Source organism: Triplophysa dalaica, chromosome 2 (genome assembly GCF_015846415.1).
Source record: "Triplophysa dalaica isolate WHDGS20190420 chromosome 2, ASM1584641v1, whole genome shotgun sequence".
Classification (NCBI taxonomy): domain Eukaryota; kingdom Metazoa; phylum Chordata; class Actinopteri; order Cypriniformes; family Nemacheilidae; genus Triplophysa; species Triplophysa dalaica.
The window spans coordinates 19,468,548-19,491,481 of record NC_079543.1 but is presented as its reverse complement, the minus strand read 5'-3'; the positions used below and the strand labels follow the sequence as shown (position 1 = coordinate 19,491,481).

General features: G+C 37.7%; 2 protein-coding genes across 3 annotated transcripts in view; both read left to right on the top strand.

Moving 5' to 3' along the window:
- Nucleotides 1-8: 8 nt before the first annotated feature.
- Nucleotides 9-12,404, top strand: ncapd3 (non-SMC condensin II complex, subunit D3). Of its 2 annotated transcripts, none has more exons than XM_056729670.1 (35): nucleotides 9-114; nucleotides 427-584; nucleotides 709-871; nucleotides 1,608-1,783; nucleotides 2,051-2,218; nucleotides 2,581-2,642; nucleotides 2,768-2,855; nucleotides 3,410-3,543; nucleotides 3,633-3,705; nucleotides 3,789-3,914; nucleotides 4,100-4,352; nucleotides 4,455-4,490; nucleotides 4,576-4,695; nucleotides 4,782-4,855; nucleotides 5,028-5,162; nucleotides 5,860-6,080; nucleotides 6,368-6,559; nucleotides 7,434-7,531; nucleotides 7,631-7,740; nucleotides 7,818-7,925; nucleotides 8,016-8,124; nucleotides 8,261-8,362; nucleotides 8,529-8,767; nucleotides 8,844-8,923; nucleotides 9,007-9,144; nucleotides 9,275-9,408; nucleotides 10,017-10,213; nucleotides 10,321-10,431; nucleotides 10,552-10,722; nucleotides 10,841-10,962; nucleotides 11,074-11,141; nucleotides 11,265-11,306; nucleotides 11,612-11,674; nucleotides 11,864-11,921; nucleotides 12,073-12,404. In XM_056729670.1, the coding sequence occupies exons 1-35, from the start codon at nucleotides 63-65 to the stop codon at nucleotides 12,143-12,145; spliced, it is 4,254 nt and encodes a 1,417-aa protein (XP_056585648.1). In that variant the 5' UTR covers nucleotides 9-62; the 3' UTR covers nucleotides 12,146-12,404. The 2 variants fall into 2 exon arrangements, with proteins under 2 accessions (XP_056585648.1, XP_056585640.1); XM_056729662.1 differs by having other exon boundaries at nucleotides 4,452-4,490.
- Nucleotides 12,405-13,977: 1,573 nt separating this feature from the next.
- The window catches only part of dnah6 (dynein, axonemal, heavy chain 6), a 69,220-nt gene continuing 60,263 nt past the window's right edge, over nucleotides 13,978-22,934 (top strand). Inside the window, exons 1-22 of the mRNA XM_056763566.1 lie at nucleotides 13,978-14,129; nucleotides 14,427-14,777; nucleotides 15,253-15,420; nucleotides 15,551-15,831; nucleotides 16,179-16,446; nucleotides 16,534-16,668; nucleotides 16,730-16,844; nucleotides 16,956-17,070; nucleotides 17,563-17,731; nucleotides 17,838-17,945; nucleotides 18,022-18,132; nucleotides 18,226-18,315; nucleotides 18,807-18,927; nucleotides 19,016-19,167; nucleotides 19,530-19,682; nucleotides 19,766-20,017; nucleotides 20,137-20,265; nucleotides 20,491-20,604; nucleotides 21,824-21,967; nucleotides 22,351-22,506; nucleotides 22,664-22,714; nucleotides 22,797-22,889. Coding sequence (XP_056619544.1) covers nucleotides 14,499-14,777; nucleotides 15,253-15,420; nucleotides 15,551-15,831; nucleotides 16,179-16,446; nucleotides 16,534-16,668; nucleotides 16,730-16,844; nucleotides 16,956-17,070; nucleotides 17,563-17,731; nucleotides 17,838-17,945; nucleotides 18,022-18,132; nucleotides 18,226-18,315; nucleotides 18,807-18,927; nucleotides 19,016-19,167; nucleotides 19,530-19,682; nucleotides 19,766-20,017; nucleotides 20,137-20,265; nucleotides 20,491-20,604; nucleotides 21,824-21,967; nucleotides 22,351-22,506; nucleotides 22,664-22,714; nucleotides 22,797-22,889 — 3,204 coding nt within the window. The 5' untranslated portion in view covers nucleotides 13,978-14,129; nucleotides 14,427-14,498. The remainder of the gene's footprint in view (nucleotides 14,130-14,426; nucleotides 14,778-15,252; nucleotides 15,421-15,550; nucleotides 15,832-16,178; nucleotides 16,447-16,533; nucleotides 16,669-16,729; nucleotides 16,845-16,955; nucleotides 17,071-17,562; nucleotides 17,732-17,837; nucleotides 17,946-18,021; nucleotides 18,133-18,225; nucleotides 18,316-18,806; nucleotides 18,928-19,015; nucleotides 19,168-19,529; nucleotides 19,683-19,765; nucleotides 20,018-20,136; nucleotides 20,266-20,490; nucleotides 20,605-21,823; nucleotides 21,968-22,350; nucleotides 22,507-22,663; nucleotides 22,715-22,796; nucleotides 22,890-22,934) is intronic.

Sequence of the window (22,934 nt, the reverse complement as noted above, 5' to 3'; positions counted from 1 at the left end):
CAGTGCATAGTGGGATACGTGCTGTCCAGCGGGCAGCGTTGGCGCGTTATTTTGAACTAAACATGGAGCTCATACGCGCTTTGCAGTTATTGAAATTGAGCAGTGTGTCTACAGGTAAAGTTACTTTTTTATTACGTATATGTCCTGGGAACATTTGCTAAGCGATTTTGGTTATGGTTTAATTAAACCTTAAATTATAAAGAAATCCAGACGGCGCTGTCATTCCGGGGGATTGTTGTGCTCTCGGAGTGTAAAATGTGTCGTTTAGTGTTTATTAACGCGAATTAAGCTTTTCGTTTGACGATAACAGAGAAATACAATTTTCGTAAAAAGTTAAACATTGGTAATGTCTTGCTAAGTGGCAAAAGCAGTAATATTTTGTTTTTAAAAGAACATGCTATAGTAAGATACGTTGACATGTTTCAGCTTGGGTGGATGCAGTGTGGGATTTTGAGTTCACCCACACAGACCCTCTTGACCCTGTTATTGAGGAGGATATCAAGGAAAATGCTGATGTTTTCAAAACAGTTTACATGCAATTGCTGCCTTTCTCCACCGATGATGATGATGATGTTAATTCACAGGTATGACATGTTACTTATTGGATGATTTCATCATGGCCATACCTAACCAAGATCTATTTTATTAAACAAACTCAGTGTGAAACATAATAGCGTATCTTATATATCTTGACTTTTTATTCTGCAGAGTGTCTGGGTGGTGTTTGGTGAGAACGGTGTCTCTACAAAAGCGTTGGTGGCTGTGCTTTCCTATTTCATTCTTAGCGCAAAAGGCAAAAGTCCCAGTCTTGAGCAAAGATTGTGTGGTCTAGAAGCAGCTTCACTTTATTTGTTGCTGCTGAAAATACCAGGTCAGTTTCCACATCTCAAACATTGCAGTAAAACAGCATTATATCAGATCAGATCAGATCCATCTGCTATTATTATTATTATTATTATCATTATTATTTTATTATTATATTTTATTGAGATAACTCGTATCAAAATGCCAAAATATTTACAGAAATTTTCTGATTTCTTTTAAATATCGATGATAGAAATAAAAAAATAAAGAAAAGAGAAAGAAAAAACGTTACAATAACTTATACAGCAAGTGGAAAATCAGTATCGAACCAAAATGTGAAAAGAAAATGACAAAAAAGAACAATAACAAAAAACATCTACCCGTATATACGTGTATAGAAATAAATATATATAAATTCTTAACTAAATAATAATTGGCACAGGTTGATAGAGAACTTATATAGTTCAATCGTGAGAATTAGGAAATTACGAAATGTAAAGCAATGTAGAGGAGACAAGTAAGAAGGATACTGATACATTCTATATAATATTGTCTAATCAGCTTCAACCACATCTAAGATCTTACTTGGATCAAAGTTCAAAATAAAGGATACAAGGGTTTCCAAATATTCTCAAAATATAAAATTTCCCTTTTAAGGTATATGTTATCTTTTCCATAGCTAAACAGAAGGGACATATTATTGATCTGCAATTACTTTTACTGTTATTGACACAAATTTCAGTGATAATACCCTGATTTGTTTGTTTAATTGGCATTGTGGTTGGCTTTTTCCTCATGTTTAGGGAGCGTTGCAAATAAGGTGTACCATCAGATACTCTTTGACACCTGTTTAAACATGCCTCTGAAATGCTGGCCTCAAGACTCTGGGAGGAAACGGAAGAAAGATTCTGTGAAAAGCTCCCAGGGCGATCCAAAAACTGGAAAACGATCCAAACCGCCCAAGAAAGTGTCAGAGGAGGTAAAGAAATGTTTGTTTTGTGACATCATTGGTTAATATATACCCTGGGTCTACATAGCTGTTTATTTTATATATTTTCAGTAAAAAGGACATTTGTGTTAAAACAAACTGGTCAGTGTAATCAGAAAGAAACGTGTTAAGTCTAATAATAGCCATTGTTTCACTTGTATGTGTAAAATGTGCAGTAAATGATATACAACATTGTAATGTCCAAATGAGTTGTAATATTAAGTGTATATATTATAATGATGTGTTTGTTCCCAACAGATGGAGATTGATGGCGATGAAGATGATGAAGTGGAGGAAATGTACTTCTCAGCACAGGACTTGCTGAAGATAAGGGAGGGCATTGTCATGTTGATTCGCACACTCCTGCGACTTATAGAAAAGTTTTCTCTTAAAGACAAACCTCAGAGTACCGACAGCTGTGTTCAGGTCAGTGATTAATGGTGATGCTTAATACAGAATAACTAACTTTCAATGCTACTATGCAGACCACTGTATAGCCAGTCTTTGCCATTGGATATGAAATCGTTTTTGGTTTAATTGTTTATTTAGTATTTATATTCAATTCCATTTGTTTCTTTCGCATAAATTGAGAATAAGCCATTAGAGCTCTGGTACATAAGCTCTTCATAGTTTCTGCAGGCAAACATGCACTGCTATGTGTTGATTTCAGTGCTGTTATGTTTTGGTATGGCACATGGTCAGAGTCTGTCATGCACATGCTGTTTATAGTGAAACAAGATACTTTGCCTTGTGAGATTTATGTCTTTTATATATTTTTATTTTTTCAGCTTTTCACAGGGCTAACTAACTTTGAACCAGTCATTGGGGATCTGTCATTCAGTCAGAGAAGGTAAATACAGAAGAAAACTTGAAATATTAAGAAAATGATAAATGCTTGCTATTCTAAACTTCTCTAAAAAAACATGACTAATGCAAACTAAACCTCTGAGAATTGTTATTTTTCTGTTTACAAAGGAACGTCGACCAATTAAAGAGCTTGCCTGAGCTGGCCTATCATGGACTGGGAATTCTTTGCTCGGCCATTCATGGCGAAGGAGATGAGGTGGGTTGAATTCTATTTCCAGATGTTGCTTTTTAGACAAAATATATAGGGAGGATAAATTTTATACAGCACACATGCCTAGCCCAAAGTAAACTTCTGGTCTGTGTTTGTTTATTGTTCTGGCTACTAGTGGCTAATAATATAACTATTTATATTTTAATTTATATTATTATATTATTGTATAATAATTGTATTAAATAAGTGATTTGTTACATTTTGTTGTATGTTAATTTTATTAAATATACAATTAGTTAAATGGGTTGTGTAACTTCGTCATCTAAAGGCTGACCTTTGTATCGCAGTCTAAATTCAAAATACGGGAGAGGCAAGTTTAGCGAAGTTTCTTTTGCTTGTTATCAGAAATAATCAGCAGGAACACTATTCTTTGCGGATGTGTAGCGAAAGTTACGTTCAGGCAACAAAAGCACACATGCGCTTAAACATTTGTTTTTTGTTGTGGCTTTGAAACCATCTATAAGGAGCACAAGTACTTTTAACTTGTTTCCATGTGCATAAATCACTTGATGCAATTGTTATGCTTGTGCGTTTTACAGTGTCGCCGTCGAGTGTTCCGAAAGTTGCTGTATGTGATTCTAATGATGAAAACACAAGAGCAGTCAAAGTCGTGTCTTCTTGTCCCGTCTCAGGCTGTTCATAGTGCCAGAGATCATGCTGTCCGTTTTATTAGGTTAGTTACTGCTTAACCCTTTTTTCCCTTCATGTTTTTCATAAGAATTCTGTTTAAATGTTTAATTTTTTGGGGGTTATATGTTCTAGCCACATTGTTGATGAGCAGAGAGAGACCACATTGCCACTTTTAAGGGTTCTTGTTCAACACATCTGTCATCAGGTTTGTCTTTGTTTTAAGATTTGAAAACACATTTAAGCAGCTTTCATGCACAGTTTACATGAACAGTGATTTGTGTGTTCCAGATGGTAGAGAAGTCTGAATATCGAGCCAGTGGAGCACAAGCTGTTGGGAAACTAATGGCTAAGATGCCGTGTCAGGACTATGCTGCCCTTGTTAAGTGGCTTCATAACTACTCGAGAAACAATAAGGTGAGTATAACTGACATACTGATGTGACATTCAGTTGTGGGAGTAAATGAGGTATCACATACATTTTTCAGGTATTGACACGATTGTAGAAATAGAAGTCATTAAAGCTTGATTTAAATGAACAGTTTTTGTGCAGTGATGCACTAGTCTCTTCCCTACTAAAAATATTATAACCCTTTGTTCAGGTGGCCTTCAGAATGTTTGCCTTGGATATCGCCATGGTGCTTCTGGAGCAGAACGAAAGGGACTTGGATGACACAATGGACCCTGATATGGCAGTGTACCTGTCTCATAGATTCCTGGTACACAACATAGTTTACGGTCATCGTAACGACATTTCGCCCTCGGTCAGAGGTCACGCACTACACTGCCTGGCCCTGTGTCTGGAGCTCCGTTCCCAGAATGCCACGAAATGTGTCCATGAACTCTTTTCCAACAGTATGTCTCATGACTTTACAGCTGCTACCATCTATTTCTAAATGACTGCTTCTTCAGATCAGTGTGATTGAATACTGATCAAGCTCTTTGTTTTTGCAGCAGGTGCTCAGACAATGCTGGAGACAGGCCGCTCTGAGCGTAAGACAGTTCAGTGTGATTAATACAATGGGTGAGGTACGTTTTGAAAGGCAGTGGTTGCATAGTTTGGTTTTGTGTTCCTTAGAAACTCTGAAGAGAGGAGAGACAGGACAGAAAACCGCCCTGACCTTCAGAACCATTGAGCTGACGAAGCACAAAAGCATCACGGCGACCTGCAGGAGTGACATCAACGCCACCTTACACAGTGAGTTTAAAGGGCATTATATTTAAGTCTTGACTCAGTGTGTTGGGTGTTTTATAACTGTTTATATTGTTGATATTCTTTTTTAGATGAAGAAACTATGACTCTGTTTAAGAAGCATGTCAGTGACCCAAAAACCAATGCTAGGAAAAGTGCACTGGAGGTACAACACCGATAAATAGAGCAATGTTCTTCTGTGAATATGTGTTTTATGTATAAAAAATGATTAGTATGTCAATAAAATAGGTGACTTGGTTGTTGCAGTTAAACTCCTGTTTAGACAACACCAGTTTTCTGTCTTAATTGCTAGAATTGTTGTTTGTGTGTTTGTGTAGACAGTCATGAGTCTGCTGAAGCATGGGGTGATCTCATGCAGTGCAGAGAATCTGAGTATTCTGTCAGATCGCTGCAGGGATCCTGCTGTGTCAGTGAAGAAGAAAGCTATGCAGTGCCTTATGGATCTTCTCGCGGTAAGTTCGTCCTCCTCTTATTACTCCACATTAGATGCTGCTTCTAATTCTCATCTTATAACAATATAAGTTTTTCTTCCCTTTTTTTGCTAACTAGTCAGCTGATTCTGTCACTTAACTGATTAAACATAAAGGCCCGGTTTCACAGACAAGGCTTAAGACTAGTCCCAGACTAAATTGTCCCAGACTTAAATGTTTGACCTGTCTTAACTGAATGTAACTTGCCCATAAATATCTTAAAATATATAAGTGCCATTTCTTTGGTAAAGCAAAATATTTGTTTATTAATATTGTTTTATTTGCGGTGTTTAAGCTTATGAAATGTTGCTATATATGCATCTACATTTAGTCATTTAGAGGATGCTTTTATCCAAAGTGACTGGAACAGCATAAGGACAACAAAAAGCATAAGTGCAATAAAAAACTGGTCTCATATAGCCCACCACAGTATACAGAGTTAAGCTTTTTTTTTTTTGAAAGAGAAGAAAAGTGATCGAAGTCAGAACTGATCGTTCAGGTGTTGATCGAAGAGCTGAGAGTGCATGTATATGCATATATATTTAAATCACTGTAAACTATGGTGTCTTGGGACTTATTGCTTTAATATATTCCACTGTTTACACACATAACTCTGTAACCTCACCCCTGCATGTCACAATAACCTTCTTTCATTCAATCATCTTTCTTGTGTCTCTAGGCTCTGCCTGACAATTTAGAGGTGCAGGAGGCATGGCTGAGAGGAGTTTTGCCGGCTGTCATAGACTCTGAGAGCTCTGTGCAGGAGAAGGCTCTAGAGTGCCTAGACCACATTATCCTCGCACACATTAAGAGTCAAGGCAAATATCATCATGGAGACACCTCTCAGAGACTAGCCTGGGACTTGCTGGGACTAATGTGTGAAAAGTGTGAAGACCTCAGGTCAGTTGCACATCTTCTAACTAAACAGACATGGTCAGTTTAATCCGTTCCGTGATTTTCATCTAACCGGCAGCATCACAGTGCATAGTGAGTACACTTGGAAAATGAATTGGGTTCCATTTGCATTGAAATGATCCTATGAACAGTGTCGTACAGACGCTTTGTCACTAGAAATGTGTCTAGTTTGTTCCGTGTTAGAGCACTGCATAAACACCATCTTTAAGTGTCAATGTCATAACTTTTGTAATCATATCATCTCCTTATTCCCATTTTCTTTTCTTCTGCAGACGATATTTCAGCAAGGCTTTCAGCGTGTGGGCTCCGCAACAGAAGTTCACTCCCGCCTTTGTTAACGGTCTGCTCTCACACACAGAGGGAGAGAGGGCTGCTGCCGCCTGGCTCCTGTTAGCCAAAATTGCGAGCTGTTCACCCAAACTCAACTATAGCACCGTGCTAGAGACCTGGGAACGCACAGTCAGGTCAGGAAAGAGACATAATGAAGCAATGTCAGGTTATATGAAAATGAGATCTTTTAAACCTTACAGCCTGATTCAAACAGCAGTGCATAAGCAGAACTTATTTATTTGGCAGCACATATTAAAGACGTTCACAGCTCACGCTGTTCCTGGAACCGGCACAGGGTGCATTGGTTCATAAACATGGTCCCACTTTTTGTGTAAATAAAATTTCAGTAGGGTTGGGAATCGATAATCAATTATAATTCGGAATAGAAAAGAATAAGAATCGGAAATTTGAAATGAGAATTTCAATTCCTTTTATTGATTTCTGTGTGCATATTTTTAGAGATGTGCATGTGTTAACTTCTGATCACAAATTCATCATAGTTTCATTATAGTAACAACATCTTAACCATGATGGTTATACAAATTGTAATGATCAGACAAAACATGGCTACTATGTGTGAAACATTGTTCATAAATATACAAAATGTTTTACTTAAACTGTTAAATTGAAACTGGGAATCGGTAAGAATGAAAATCAATAAACAGCATCAGAATGAATTGCTAAATTTCAAACAATACCCAACCCTACATTTCAGAGTACATTCATTTAAAAAGCTAATGGCTATAAATAAAACAATCATTAAATATTAAAATAAATATTGTTATTGCTCTGCTATGGTATAAAACATGCTAATTGTTTGCCGAGAGGTAATATAGGACCTAAAGAGGTTAATGAATGTGTGTCTTACATTCATATAGTCTCTCATATAGCTTTTCACCTCATCTCTCATTTCTCTGTTTGTTTTTTCTTTGCGATACTGTGTTTTTAATCTAAATTTGTGATCCAGATTTATATTTGGTGTAATGGTTTTTCTTGAATTGTTTCCAGGTCACCAGTCGTTTCAGTTACAATGACTTGTCATATCTTGAGCGTTATGGGTGACCTTTCCTCTAATCTCAATGATGACACTAAAAGCAGAATTGTAGGTAAGTGTTGTTTGGTGTGCGTGCAAGTGTGTTTGCATAATATTTATTAAATTTCAATATAACTTTTTTCATATTGTAACCTCTGTATATACTTTATAGATGATCTGATGGGCTGGTTGAAGAGTTTCAGTCTGCCTCTGGAGGTGATTAGCTCCTGTGTGGATACCCTGCTTAGATTTGCAAAATCAGACAGCACTCAGGACACAATGGTAAAATCAACCCACAGCCAAGAAGGTCTTAACATGTGCCATAGTTATTTTGTTTTAAAATTGTGGGTTTGTTTCAGAGGTTCTTAAATAGTTTCTGTGGAGAACTGGTCTCAGTGTGTGAAGCATATCTGTCCAGCGTCATTCTAAATGAGAAGGGAACAGAGAACATCAATGAGGATCTGCTGGTACAAAACTCCTATAAAAGAAATCCTTTCCTACCTTTTTGTATTTTTTTTTTAAATCTCCGAGATCGTAACTTTTTTCTGTTATCACAGGTGAAGCATCTTTACACACTTGGTGTCGCTTCTCTCCAGTGCCCCTCTAAAGTGGGGAAGAGAATTTTCCTTCTGGTTCAGTCCATTCTCACTCCCTCCGAGCAGTCAGGTGAGCCATGGAGCTCTTTTAGCTTTGTTGAACTCCTATCCCAGCATTCTTATCTGCACAGACTGAGATTCATTCTTGTACCTGTTATACAGTAATGCTGCTTTGAAACTTTGTCTCACAGACTGTTTTTTTTCAGGTCATGCTGAAGGAGACGAGCTGCCTGCCAGCCAGCCTCTGTCTCAGTTCAAAGCCAATTCTATGCCCCCAGTGGTCCGAGCACATGCTGTTATAGCATTAGGTGCGAAACTCACAACCACTCTCTTTGCTTCCGTGTATTTTATGTCTTGTTATATATTAATGTTTTGATTTCGTCTTCCAAGGCAGTAAAATCTAAATAAAATCTTATCTGACTCTCTTGTTGTCTAACCTAGTTTGATTTGATCTTTATTGTTTGTGTTTCATAGGTAAGTTGTGTCTGCAACATGAGGAATTGATGTTAAAGTATCTGCCGGTGTTTGCACGGGAACTGGAGGTGGGCACAGAGCTGGCTGTCCGCAGTAACGTGGTGGTGGTCATGTGCGATCTCTGCGTGCGTTACACCAACACGGTGACCCGGTATATACCCAATATCTCAGCCTGCCTGAGAGACAAAGAGCGCATCGTGAGAGAGCAAACCCTTATTATGCTGACTAACTTACTACAGGTATATTTGGAAATCTTTGGGAAATCCTCAGTGATTGGCATTTTTGTGGCCTCATCAGCTTTTCTTTCTTTAACAGGAGGAGTATGTGAAATGGAAAGGTGCGCTGTTTTTCCGATTCGCTGTTGCTCTGGTGGATTCAGATCCTGCCATTGCAGAGTAAGAAACTAAAGCTTATCTGCATATTTATCCTTCTAAATGGGATTATTTGCTTTGATTGATAAATTTGTTTTTGTTATCAGTCTCTGTGAATACTGCCTGGTTGATCTCCTGCTTAAGAAGAGCCCTCTCATGTTCTCCCAACACTTTATCGAGTGCATTTTCCACTTCAACTCTTATGAGAAACACAAGAAATACAATAAATTCCCTCAAACTGAGAGGTACATGCTGAAATTATTCATGATACGAACTATATTCATTTGTTTTGCAGTGGTTTGGAATAAGTGTTTATTATAATGCGGTATGTTGTGAGGTTAAGTTCTAAAAATGTGCGTTTGTGTTTCTTGTCAGTGAGAAAAACAGGTTTTCTTTGAAAGGTCCACAGAATCAAGGCAAACGTTTCAGAATCTACAAGTTCCTACTGAAAAACTTTACAGATGAGCAACGTTTCAATATCACAACCAAAATTTGCCAGGACATCCTCGGTGAGAGCTCTGCTACGGTTTGCTTACTATTAATGTAATGGTATTATCGATAATGTGTTATCGCCACAGCAAATTTTTCTCAATATTATTGTGGTCACATGACTGAATGAAACAATAGGTCTTCCGGGCCTAAAATAAAGCAGGTTAGAAAAAACAATTTGGCAAGGTATATCTGTAACAATTATTTTATTTTATAAAAGGGATTTTTTTTGTCTTTTATCTCATAATATAAATCATACGTCTAAGCAACAGTAATGATTACAGGATAAAGAAAAGAGGCCACTTATGGCTTGTTTCCAAGTCGTCATTTTAAATATCGCAATAAATATTTTACCGCAGACTTTATATTGAGGGATTATCGTGCAGTGAGATTTTGATATTGTTACATCCCTACTTGCTGTAGTATTTGTGTCAGGGTTGTGTCCCAGCGGGAACAGCAAAATTGTGTTATTGTTTACTATATTATCTCATGATGCTCTTTTGCCTCTGTTATCTATTCAGAATACAAGGTCAATCATTTTTAAATCAGAGCTGTAGTTTCAGTAGCAGAGCAGGAGAGATATTTCTGTTACATCCCTGTGACACTTACACATTCTTCTACTTTCAAGCCTGTTTTGTCGACTCTGAACTGCCTTTGGACTCCGATGGCTCCGAGTTGCTTGCAGACACATTTGATGTGCTCTCCCTAAAGGAGATGAAGCTGACAGCCATGAGTGGCCCCGCGGCAGGCGAGGAACCTCAGGAAGACGAGATGGCCATGGCTAAAGCAGTCTTACAGGTGGCTCAGAAAAAATTGATCACACAGGTAAGAAAACATGCTGCTGGTAAAGGGAGGAGGGGAACAGTTATAGGTCCTATTATGGCTGCAGCTAAACCAGCATGAGGTTTTGAACTTGTTTATTCTGTGTGCAGGTCCAGAAGAAGAACTTTGTGGAGAATGTAATTCCAATCATCATCAGTCTGAAGAATATGCTGGAAGAGCAACACTCGCCTGTTCTCAAACACATCATGGCCTACCTGCAGGTGATGCATCAAAAAATCTTTATCTGCATCTGACAAACCTTTGGGTTGCTTCATCTACTCTATCTGTATAAGCCATTTATAGTCCATTTTGGCGCAAACCTATTGATGTGTGTGAGACAGGTGACCATGCAGGACTATCGTTCAGAAGTGAAGGATCTGTTTGCAGCTGATGAGCAGTTGGCTGCTGAGGTGGAATATAACATGAAGCAGTTTGAAAAGCAGAAACAAGAACAAGAGGAGCAGGAGATGGAGAAGGAACTGGCCAACTTCACGCTGTCACCCAGACAAAACGTCAGTCAAACATGCACATGAACAAGTGGCAACAGTGATTCTGGCTCCCATCGGTTTCACTACTGTTGGTTTTTCAAATATTTTTATTTCTGTCCTTTATGTGGCGATTACACTTTAGGGTAATGCTGTGGATTCTCCTGCCCAGGAAGCAAATGTCGGACATCAGTCGGGTTTTGCCACACCTCTCCGTCCTGGTAAAAGGGGACCCAAACAAACCCCTAAATCTGCTGATGCTCTAAGGTAAAATTAAAACACTTAATATTGAACCGATCCACTATAACAAGCACTGTGATTATGAATTTTATATTTGCATTGTGTTTTACATTGTATTTATGTTGTTCTTTCTGTTAGACGGCGCACTTTTGCTGGCATGGTAACCCCCGTCAGGAGCCATCCTTCCTTTACAGTGATTTCGACAGGTGAACCAAATAAAAACCTTTTATCTGTTTGCTTAAGAAAGCAATATCATTTATACAAATGTTGCTCAGTTCTGATGTTATCATTTCAATGATTTGTAAGACTCCTTTCTTCTCTACTGACAGGACGAGCTAAACAGATTGGGAGAGCCATTAGTACTCCACAAGGTAAGAGTCGTGGCACGCTTTCAGACCAGCATGTGCGGAACTTATTCCATATTTAGTGTCGATTCTTTTTCACATATCATTGTTGAACCATTCTTGTTTAGTTCATCCAGTAATTACAAAAAATCTATCTTTGGTTACCACATTCAGATTTGCCATTTTTTCTGGATCAAATCTGTAACCCATTTATCAACTTAGATATAACATTTCTTTTTCTACATTAATATCCTGTTTTGTTGTGAAATGCATCAACCTCAGGTACTGTGTTTGTACTGTGAGGAACGTTTATATTTTCTGTTTCTTTTTAGAAAGCATCAATGAGGTGACGTTTGGAGAGCAAGTCAGTGCAATCTGCAGTGAATCTGGAAGACGTATGTTAATATATGAACTTGTTCAACATTGTTCAATGGTTAAGACATTTAGATTGGCTTGGTGGCAGCATTGTTTTGTGCTGAAAATTCAGTGCTTGAATGTAAAAGTGGCATGTTGAGAACATTTAAAGACAGCAGTACTTGTTAATGGAGTCTTGTGAACATTTTCAAATTTGTCTCTGGTTACAGGCAGCAAGAATGTGGAGGAAGAAGAAATAATTTTACATCTGATATCACCAGAGAAACAGTAAGTACATATTTCATAATTTGAGCTGAATTTACAATATTCCATTACTTAAACTACACCAACAAGCTTAATATTAAAATCGAATTGGGTGAAAGCAGTTGAGAACTGCTTTTGTGACGATTTTGCACAATTTGTATTTTTTTTTCTCCAGAAAACCAGTGCCCAGGCAATGGAATGTGGAATCTCCTCTTGCACAAAAAAATAGATCCAAAAAAAGGTTGTAGTTGATGTGCATATATTGTATTTTTTATTGTACCGTAAAATGAGCCCTTTTGATTACTGTCCCTTCCCTGTTTAAATGACGTTTGACTCGTCAAAGGCAATTTTATTGAATGTGCTTTTGATGCTCTGTCTCACGGGTCACATTCTTTTGTAAACTGTCATATGTAAAACATCAATCCAACCGTTTCTATCAGTAGAGAATGTGAGTGACTTAAGGATGTGTTTTATATGAGTGAAATATATTAAAGGAAACAGAAATAATCTCTCTTTTAGCTGTTGCTTTTTTTGTTGTGGTATCAGTGTAATTTACAATACTACACATGCATATGTACTTCTACTGTAATACTGTACAAATACTGTAATAACTAGTTACCAGCTTAGTTACAGTAGGGCTTGTCAGTACTTTTTGGGGTAAGTACACTGCAAGTCTAACCCAAAATATTTTACCTATATAACATTGTTTATTTGGAGTGGGTTTAAGATAAAATACAATTGTTTGTCAATCATGAACATTTTGAGTTGAGAATGTTGAGTATATATAGACCACTTCGAGTGACGGATAACGTATGCAGTACTATGCACTGTAATTGATACATAATAATTATATGAGCAAGCTAACGTCAAAACTTTATATCTGTACTTGTGATGCTCTTATCAATTGTAATATTTCACATTTGAAAAGAAAGATCCGCGCGTGCGTGCACTAAAAGTTGAAGCTGCTAAAACCTTAGGCTATAGCTTTCAATCTGATCTCTAAAGATCTAATACAGATACTTACTCTCACTGCACATTTGTGCCGTACCCATTAGTTATACATATTGTCTATCTTAATTAAATACATTAATTAGCCTGGAAGATCAATAATGTTTTAAAAACAAGGTAAACGTTCACTTCACATTCACTTCTCTTGTGAATTGTATTGAACTGCTCAAGTTTTATCTTAGTATGGTAAAAATTAAACTTCCAAGTAGTTTTGAATGGCAAGTTTCCGAACAATTAAGGTATTATTCTATGTTAAACATGTTTTATGTGAGACCCAGATGAAGACATCAAGAGGCCTGGACAGATGTTGGCCTACAGAACACCACACTGACATTTCTGCTGTTCTATGGTAGACTGACTACCTTGTTATTAAAGTGATAGCTCACCCAAAAACTATAATTTTGTCATCATTTACTCACTCTCATGACATTTCAAACCCGTATGACATTACTATCTTCATCAGAACACAGAAGAAGACATTTTAAATATTGTTTGTAACAGAAATGTTTTCTGTTTGTAGTAAAGTAACACTTGTATCACTAATCTTATGTAATTTTGTTTGATTCATTTTAATCTGATTTAATCAGGTTAAATTGTTTTGTAAAATAATCAATACAAAAAGACTCAATGAAGCATATCTTTTTATTTAAGTATCTGGGAGACCTGGACACATTTCATATCAAGTTGTGTTAATGAATAAGTCCAGAAGGCAATGCCATGCAACTAAATTTAGATAATCTATCAAACAAGCTAAACAAAAAATAAGTCGATTGTGTGCTATTTAGAGGTTGTAGTAAGTAATAATAATACAAATAATCATTGAATTCATGAATGAACGGTTAGCATTCTTATGATTTTTTTAAACCTTTTTTACATTTTTGTCAATGTTTTGATTTTCAAACGTTGGGTTAAAAAATAAAGTCCTACTATTTTATACATAGGCCTACTCAGGATATTTGCAAGATTTTTCTGTACGTGTATTGGTGTATTTAAATAAAGTTTGAAATAGGCTATCACGTGTTTAATTCTAGGTTCTCCAGCATATCTGCACGAGCTACTTCTGTCAGCGGAAGTGGCGAGAATTACACTTCGTTGCCAAGTAACCACAAACAGTCCACGAGAAGAGCTTAGCCGTCATCTGTCCTGTTTAGACATGAGAATTAAAACATACCAGTTGCACATCATGAGCGCTTTAATTTTATTTATTTAGTTTGCACGTATTTTGTAAGTACAATAATTCTCATCTCTCTTGCCTTTTCAACACATTTAGCCCGGTCTTTAGTTTGACGTTCGGTCTAACAGACATACTATTTAAATGCATTAAAACAACACATGTAAACATATAAAGAACGACATTTATCGAACAGTTTCTTATGTAGTATGCTGGAAATTAACGTATCATACGATTTACCGGCAATCTTGTTGCTTAGCGACCATGTAGGCTAGTTCTGTTGTACAACGGCAACCCTTATCACGAACATTTCGTTTTCGCGAATGTGTCTCATTAAGTTTTCTTTTCAGATATTACTGAGAGGAGAAAGTGTTGTAACCCGAGTGGTTGAGAAGCACATACAACAGGAGGGAAGTTAGGTCATGCACCCTTTTCAGAAAGGGATTGGAACTCCCAGAAATCAAGCAGGGTCAGAGCAAGATCATGACGAACAGAAGTTATCTGGGACTGTTATGTCTTTACCTCTGCCTACCAATCTACCTGGTTCTCTGACACCTGTTGATATGGACCAGCTGAGGGCTAGACTTATCTCAGTGCCTGGCCGTCCCCAGCCAAACCAAGATGTTCTGGTGTTCCCGCACAGGACCAAAGCTCAGGAGAGGCAATGGGCTGCACAGAGACCTGCACAAGTTGAGATGTTGGTAAGGGCATAGCTCTACAATAAAGACTTTGTGTATGCATTGATTCATTCCTTTCAGTTGTCAGTTATTTAGTTAATTGCTTCTTGGGTGTGCTGTTTATCAATATTCAATCAACTAAGGACAAAAAATAATATTTAAAGTTGAATTTTGTGTCAAAAATAAAAATATGCCAGTATTTTGGTGTCTCCAAACTTTTTTTCTATAATACCTTTTTTATAATAATCAAAATATTTGAAGGCCTACTAATCAACATTCTGTTTTATTTTTTAAACTTGCGGGCAACAAACTTTCAAGTGTCTTAAGAGAAAAAATCTTCCAGTCCAGCAACATTTTGACTTTGCATATCTGATTTTAGACTTATTTTGTAAATATTTAAGAATAGTATCAGTTGTTTAAATGAGCTGTTTATAAAATGAAAAACAACCACCGTAGTCAGTACTGTAAAAGTTTTGACTGCTTCATTTTTTTACTGTAGCCTACTCTAAAGAGACGCAAAGAATCCAAGACCCCAGAGAAAGCTCACAACTTCATCTTCAGCCCTAAGATGCCAGTTTCCTCACGTGGCACCCAGTCCATAGACCCCACCTCGGAAAGAGGACCCTCAACGCTGCAGCTTCCCAGAATTCCCGACCATGCCAGACAGGTCTGACCATATTTTTGATATATTTGATTCATGCATTTCCATCTGTGCTGAGGTTGAACAGTGGATTGGATTGTTTTGTTTTGCTCTATATTTTCTTTAAATACAATTCTGTTTTATGCAATGGTATCAGGTGCAGTTAACTCAGGGCACATTCAGTGTCCCATCCCCTCCTAAACAAACAAAAAGCTCATCCAGAAGTCGGACAGGTACAGCGTCATCTCTGAGCAACATCCCCTCTCCAACGCTGTCACCCTCCATGGTGTTCAACTCTGCAGAGGATGTAATCCATGCCGAGATGTGCAGCCCGCCTGACATCATTCAGACCATCCGGAATAACCCTCATTTGAGATTCCTCTACATGATTTCAGCGGTGCCTAAATCATCCATTAAATACGACCCATACAATCTTAAGTAAGAAAGAAATATAATCTCATATCTACATACCCGTGCATGCCAGTATGCTTCAGATGAGAATGTGCCATTGCTGTTATTCTGTTGCATTGATAGATAACTATTAAAATAAAAGTTCTCCCAAAAAATTAAATTCTGTCAACATTTACAATACCCCAGATCTGTTTGGTTAGAAATATTCTTCCAGGCATCTTTTTTTGTGTGTTCAGCAGAACAACAAAATGTACACAGGTTTGGAACAACTTGAGGTTGAGTAAATGATGAAAGAATTTTCATTTTTGGGTGAACCGTCCCTTTAACTGTGGAACAAACCTTTGTCTCATTTAAATTCCAACTTCTTTCAACAGAATTGTAACATATGACAATATCAACAAGTCCGACTACTACACGATCAGCTCTCATGCGGTAATGCACTATTGTGGAGCAGAGGTTGATATTTTGCCCTTAGAGCGTTGGGAGCAGGAATACAGATATCACCAGCGGCTTCTGCGGATCCCGCTGTTTACCCTCTTCCGCAAGTGGAAAGCTTTCCGTGTGTGGCGTGCCAACGTGCGCTCCAAAAACATCAGCAAATGCAGGCGTTCTCTGCAAGAGAATCTCTTCATTCTCAATGAGGTTTGTCCAAAATCAAGTGTTTATGTGTGTGAATTTATACAAAACAATTATTTTAAAATCTGGTCCTTCATATATATCTTCATTCAGTCTCTGAGACCAGCACTGATTGACATCAATGAGATGTGCTATCACATCAGTGACATGCCTCTGTGCCGACTGGAGAAAGACCACACATACACACTCAAAGAATTTCAGAGTGCGCAATCCGAACAACTGGAGGAGGTGAGAGAATTCAGTATTCGTGTGCATATTTGTGGCTGTATTTACAATGTCTGTTTTCTAGGTGTCCTCTCGTCTTGAGAAGTTCAGGGAGCTGGTAATGGAAGTGGCTAGAAGTTCCTGTCAAAATGCTTTGAAAGAGTCTGGACACACACCTGACTATGGAGATATGGAAACTGGTGATTACCCATACTCTATACAAAAACAATTATGTGTGTAATAGCCGGTCTGCCAGTATTTGAGTAATTTGAGATATGTGTTATATAAGCGTTTTTTATGATGCATTATAGATGGTGATGATGCATTGCCGTCACCTGGTTTTGGATTATACTTTGAGGATGCACCTGACAAGATGACTTACACTCAGCAAGCCAACAAACGATACCATTGCAAACGCCTTACCAGGTTAGCAAACTCCAAACAATACCACTACAGCTGATAATACAGGCAATATATTTCCCAACGACCTGGCTAGGTGTAAGCAGTTCTCATCAACAAAGTGATGCTTGTGGTGCATCACTTTGGGTATTAGGAGATTGTTGCCATTGGTTTTTACGGTACCTGTGCTCCCTTTGCGCAATCAAGAAATGTGTTAGCGCCCCCTTGTGTCAGTTTCAAAACCTACAGTTACAATGGCCTTATCAATGTTAAAAAATGAATAATTTATTCAAAGGAAACCTCACAATAAAGGCAAATGCTCATTATTTATTCATCTTTTTGTCATTCAAAGCCTGTATATGGGTAGTTGACAAATAAACCACACTATGCGTCCTATGAAAATAACAGTTATTAACCTATTATTTTGTATTATTAATATCTATAAATAGCATAATAGTAACAAATATACCATAAAAGGGCATTTTAATTCAGGCTGATTATTTGTCTTGGGCTCCACAGTTTCATCAGGCTGGCTGATTATCTGATCGTGAACACAACACACATGCTTGTGGTCAATTCGGTCAGTAAGATGCTGAGTGTGTTTCAGGAGCACACCACACACACGCCTCCACACGCTCTCATCCAGAGTTGGACAGGGAGTGAGTCAGGCACTGATCTTGATGCAAAGGTAACCATGTTTTGTGTTTGTATGCTGCATAATGCCAAATTTGGGTTGTTTTGTGAAAAAGCGAGACATTTGCTGTAGTTTGTATCTGAAATGTATGTTGTTACAGGGCACTGCAGAGAAGAATGTGGGTGCTCCTCACCAGCCGATGTTCATAACTGATCTAATGATGGACACACACTCTTTATCACACCAGCCATCTGTTGACGACTTCCAGGTTTGTGTTTCTTGTGTTTTCGGTGCAAGCAAGCAAGTATGAGATTGTGTGTGTATCTAACATCAGTGTTTGGCAGGAGTGTATTGGAGAAATTACTGGCCAGTTTCAAGAAACTGTTTTATCTCTGGATACCCTGATGCAAGACAGCTACTTTGATGCGTTCACTCAACCCATTATCAACAAAAAGGTCAATGATTCAAAGCCCTTTATAATCAGATTCTTGGATGAGGTTAAAGACTGGTTATTTACTGTTGTTTTGTGCGTGTGTATGGTGTTTCAGGTAGAGAAGAAGACATGTGGGGATGGCCCCAGTCTTGAGGAAATCTTGGAGGATGACAATAATCTGCAAAACATCTTTCTCGACATTAAGGTCCTAAAAAGAAATTTAAAGGGATAGTTCATATGAAAATAAAAATGATTAACCCACAAACCATTCAATACTTGTATGACTTTCTTCCTTCATTGGAACACAAAATAAGATATTTTGTGAAATGTCTCAGTGGTTTTGTGTCCATTTAATGGAATTCAATAGGAACCAGTAACTGTCTTTGCATATTTAGTTGTATTTGAAGAGTTTGTTTCCAAAATGAGATAACTCATGTTTTTTATTGTTATCATGTTTTTATTGTGTTGTTTAGCTGTATTTTTTGTGTTATTATGGCTTAAATCAAGACAAACCAACTGCAGTTTTATTAATTTTAATTGGAATACAGATTAAAAAAACATGACTTTGAAAAATGTAAAAAACAGAGTTATCTAATTTTGGAAATAAACTCTTCCTTTATATGATTAACAAAAATTGACATACATCATTTTTCATTCCTGGGTGATGGTAGATCAAAATGTTTTTTCCTCTCTTAGCAATCTATCCAGGTTGCATTCGATGCTGCAAGTGTATTTGCTCATACATTTGAGCCATTCAGACTGTTTTACAAAGAGAATGAAGACCTGGACATGGAAGTTCTCAAAAAGCAGGACCACGGTAAATCATCCTTAACATTATAATTAACATTATCAAAACTATGACCGTTGCATACGTTTCATGTTGTCTTCATGTTTGAATTATGCAGATGTTGCATTTTTTGAAAGCAGTCTCGAGAAATATCACAGAGAGCATAAAGAAGCTTTGGCCATTAAACAGAAAAGACCCCTGGGAATTCTGATGGTGGATACTACACAACTCAAGAAAAAACTAATACCATCTCCCCTGCGCTGCCTAGAGGTTACACGATTACAGAAACACACACAAAAAAAACAATTGAATTAATCCTGTTCTATCTTTTGCCCCACAGTGTCGTCTAGGGTTGAATCCAAAGACGACAATTTTATCCTTCAAAAGTTAATTTACAGAAACTCATTTATGTGTCATTTGGTATTAACTTTCTCTCAGATTTTTCAAAAAGTTTCTTATGAGAAATAAAATTACACAAATGAAACACTTGTTCATAACTCAGATAATTTGGTCTTGAAAATTTTGAAGTGTTTGATTTCATTTACATTTAGTCATTTAGCAGATTTCTTACTGTATTGAGTCATTATGAGTGTTGGCATATGGGCACACTTTGAGACATTGTTTTCCTCCAGGTCATCAATGACATCCTCCCTCGCCTGGCGAAGAAAAAGATGGATGACATTATTGCCGAAGCTCAAGATGCCCAGTTCAAATTGGGCTCTGTTCCAACAACAACCATCGAATACCTAAATTTTCTCAACTTCCTGGAAGAGATTCAGAAGAGGGTAAGAATTCCCCCTAATTGTTCAGAGTTTTGGCATCTGATGTTTAATGGCTGTTTGTTCATATAAATTTCTCCTTTACTTAGATTGAGGTGCTGGAAAAGGAGACAGAGATTGTCTGTCAGATGTACAAATTGATCGAGTGTTACTCGGTCCCCACACCACCTGAAGATGTTGCTGTGTACGCCACATTGCCTTCGTGTATAAATGCCGTAAGGAACACCACCGACAAAGCGGCGGAAGAGCGTGACTCTTATGTTGACAAATTTTGCCAGCATCTCCAGCAAGACATCAACAAACTCACCAACAAAGTGCAGGAAGTGAAGTCGCAAGCAGAGGTGAAAGAGAGAAACACAGAAGTGTTACACTTTTGTCTTTCTAGTTTTAATTGATATATATTTTCCAATCCTTCTTAAATTTGGATGCACATAGTTTTTGATGGATTTTGTTTCTTCAGAACCATCAGATCCTTGACATAAACGCAGATCGCTCAAATATACGCATGCTGCTGGCAGGTATACAGATCTCTATCGATGAGCTCCAAACTCAGTCCTTCACATTTAAAACTTACCAGAAGAACTTTAAGGTCAGTGTGGCTCCTTATATGTTTGCAGCTGTTTTTTCTCTGTTTTTTAGTCTGGATGAGCAGAACTCATTTTAGGCTAAGGTTCAGGTTGGACTATAGATCACCTTATTCTGTTTTTTATTTCTTAAATTTCGGTTAATCTATATAAGCATATATACAAAACATCCCAGAATCAATAATACTTATAAAGAATTGTAAAAGTTGTGTTTGGGTGTGTTTGTGTAGGTGGAGGTGACCAAATATGAAGCTCTGGAGGAACTGAGCGCTGAAGTGAAGCTGAAGCAGTTACTGTGGGACTCTCTGGAAGAGTGGGAGAGTCTAGAGAACAGCTGGAAGCAGGTCAATATCAACCCATGTGTTATAAAATAGTGCAAATGTGGCTTTCTATCTGATTCATCGGAAAAAGCAGTATGGATTAACAATATAATCAGCCACATTAAGCAGTAAATCCAACTCTTGTTTTGGAAAAGAAACTCATACACTCATAGGCATGTTCACATGTGTGGCAGCCTTCTAAAATGCTAAGAGTTTTTGAACTTGGGTTTATTAGACTGAAGCAAAAGCAATTTCAGGTTCTATTCAAAGACATATAAGCACCCTTTACCATGAAACTATTAATGTACATACTACAGTAGGAATCAAAACTTTTGATATATTACTTTAGTTTTTTTAAACTGTAATGTGCAAAAGTCATAAGCATGTTAGTATTTTTACCCCAGAAAGGGTTTTAAGCCAATTTTTTATCCTTTGGTGTACTCTGTCATTAGGAAATATGAATTTACATTTCATGACTTTTGTTTTGTCATTGTTTGTAATAATACAGTGAGATACACAGAGATCTGGTCTCACCATCATCAAGTCCATCTATTATTACATGAAAAAGAGAAAAGACAGACTAAACACAGAAGAGCTGTGGCAATGGCATTTGTGAAAATTCCGCACAAGTTGAAAATATTTGTCAGCTCATGTCACTAATTCGAAAACAACAAACTTTCCCCCCGAGAAAATGCGAGCCTGGAACGCGATTGTTCGCGTTTGGTGTGAACCCAGCAAAACGCGAACAATCACGTTCCTCTCTCTTTATTACTCGCGGGAAAAGTTCGTTATTGTCGCGTCACACCATGTCTACACCGAACGCGACAGACAACCTGCCTGTTCATAATGGGTTTGTCGAGTCTCGCCGCGCCGCAGTGTGACCAATATTTGAAATTATAATTGGTTCTAATGTCTTTTGTCATGTCGCGTCGCGGCTGTCGCGTCCGGTGTGGACACGGTGTTAGTGACCTGAGCTGACAAATATTTTCAACTTGTGCAGAAGAGATTGACCCGCGTTAGTGGCAATTGCGCCGCCCGATCTGCGTCATTCGCATCGCCTGCTGCGAGTTTTTCGTCTATTCGCATCTTTGCATTGACTTTGTATGCATTTTAAATTCGCGTTTGTTGTGAACCCCCTTTTTGTGTTAAGGAGATCAAGACTGAGTTCATGCTTATAATTGCACTCTCAAAGCTATTTTGTTATTAAAGTGTCCTTTAAATGTCAATAATCTCTTTGTTGCAGAATAAGTTTGATGAGTTGGACCCAGAATTGCTGAGTAGGCAGGTGAACAAGTTTGCCAAATATGTCAGCCAGCTGGAAAAAGGACTGCCACCAAACAACGTGGTGCCCTGCCTCAGAGAGAACGTGGACAGCATGCGAGAAAAGGTACTGATTCCATTCCACAGATTGTATTCACAATTCAAGTTGTACAGAAACCAGTTCCACTTTCATGCTATCCTATAAACATCATTTTCCATCTTACCACACTGATCTGTACACAACAGTAATGTTTATTTTCTCACAAATGTATCGTTTCACTTCAGAAAACATTTATCAACCCAACGGTGTCATTTGAAGTGCTTTTTAGTGCCTTGACATGTTGGCCTCTATGTAAGATAATAGCATTTTAATATCAAAAACCATAAAAAATTATGCTATATACTAGGATGTGTCTGGGAGGGAATTTTGCTGAACTATTCTTTTCAAATAAGTACAGTAGACCTAGTAAGACCTGGTGTATGCATGTGTGTGTATTTGACATTCCTTAGTTGCCGGTGATCATAGACTTGCGTAACCCGTGTTTGAAACCACGTCATTGGGAGATGCTGGAGGTGATTGTTGAGGCCAAACTTGTGGATGAGCCTCTGACTCTCGGCTCCTTACAAGAACTCAACATCTTCCAGTTTTCCCCGCAAATACAGGAGGTATGTGAAAGATAGAGGCTTTTTCTTCAAACATAGTTGACTGCCTTCCAAGACAGCAATACAATAGTGTGCAGCTCACTAAGTTTCACATGATCGGAGGGAATACATTTGTTATTTTTTTTTTTAATTCTTGTTTCATCCCATGTTAAATGCTCAGGTGTCAGGACAAGCATCAGGAGAGGCCTCTCTGGAGAACATTTTGAAAAAGGTTACATCTCTCTTTGTTTAGTTTCACATGTGTACATGTCTGTATAGTCAGCTTTGTGCCAACACATTTATTCTCTCGATAGATTGAGGAATCGTGGAAAACAACAGAGTTGGTAGTGTTGCCTCATCGAGACTCCAAGGATGTGTTTATTCTTGGGGGCACTGACGATATTCAGGTGGAGTGTTTAGAATGCATTGTTTATATTGCAGCCTCTTGCAAA

Bases quoted from the DNA above. Each gene is read 5' to 3' on its own strand.
- ncapd3 (XM_056729662.1), top strand. From the start codon at position 63: ATGGAGCTCATACGCGCTTTGCAGTTATTGAAATTGAGCAGTGTGTCT. The intron at 2,643-2,767 runs GTAAATACAGAA...CTGTTTACAAAG, and splicing joins CTGTCATTCAGTCAGAGAAG to GAACGTCGACCAATTAAAGA. The intron at 7,532-7,630 runs GTAAGTGTTGTT...TATACTTTATAG, and splicing joins CACTAAAAGCAGAATTGTAG to ATGATCTGATGGGCTGGTTG.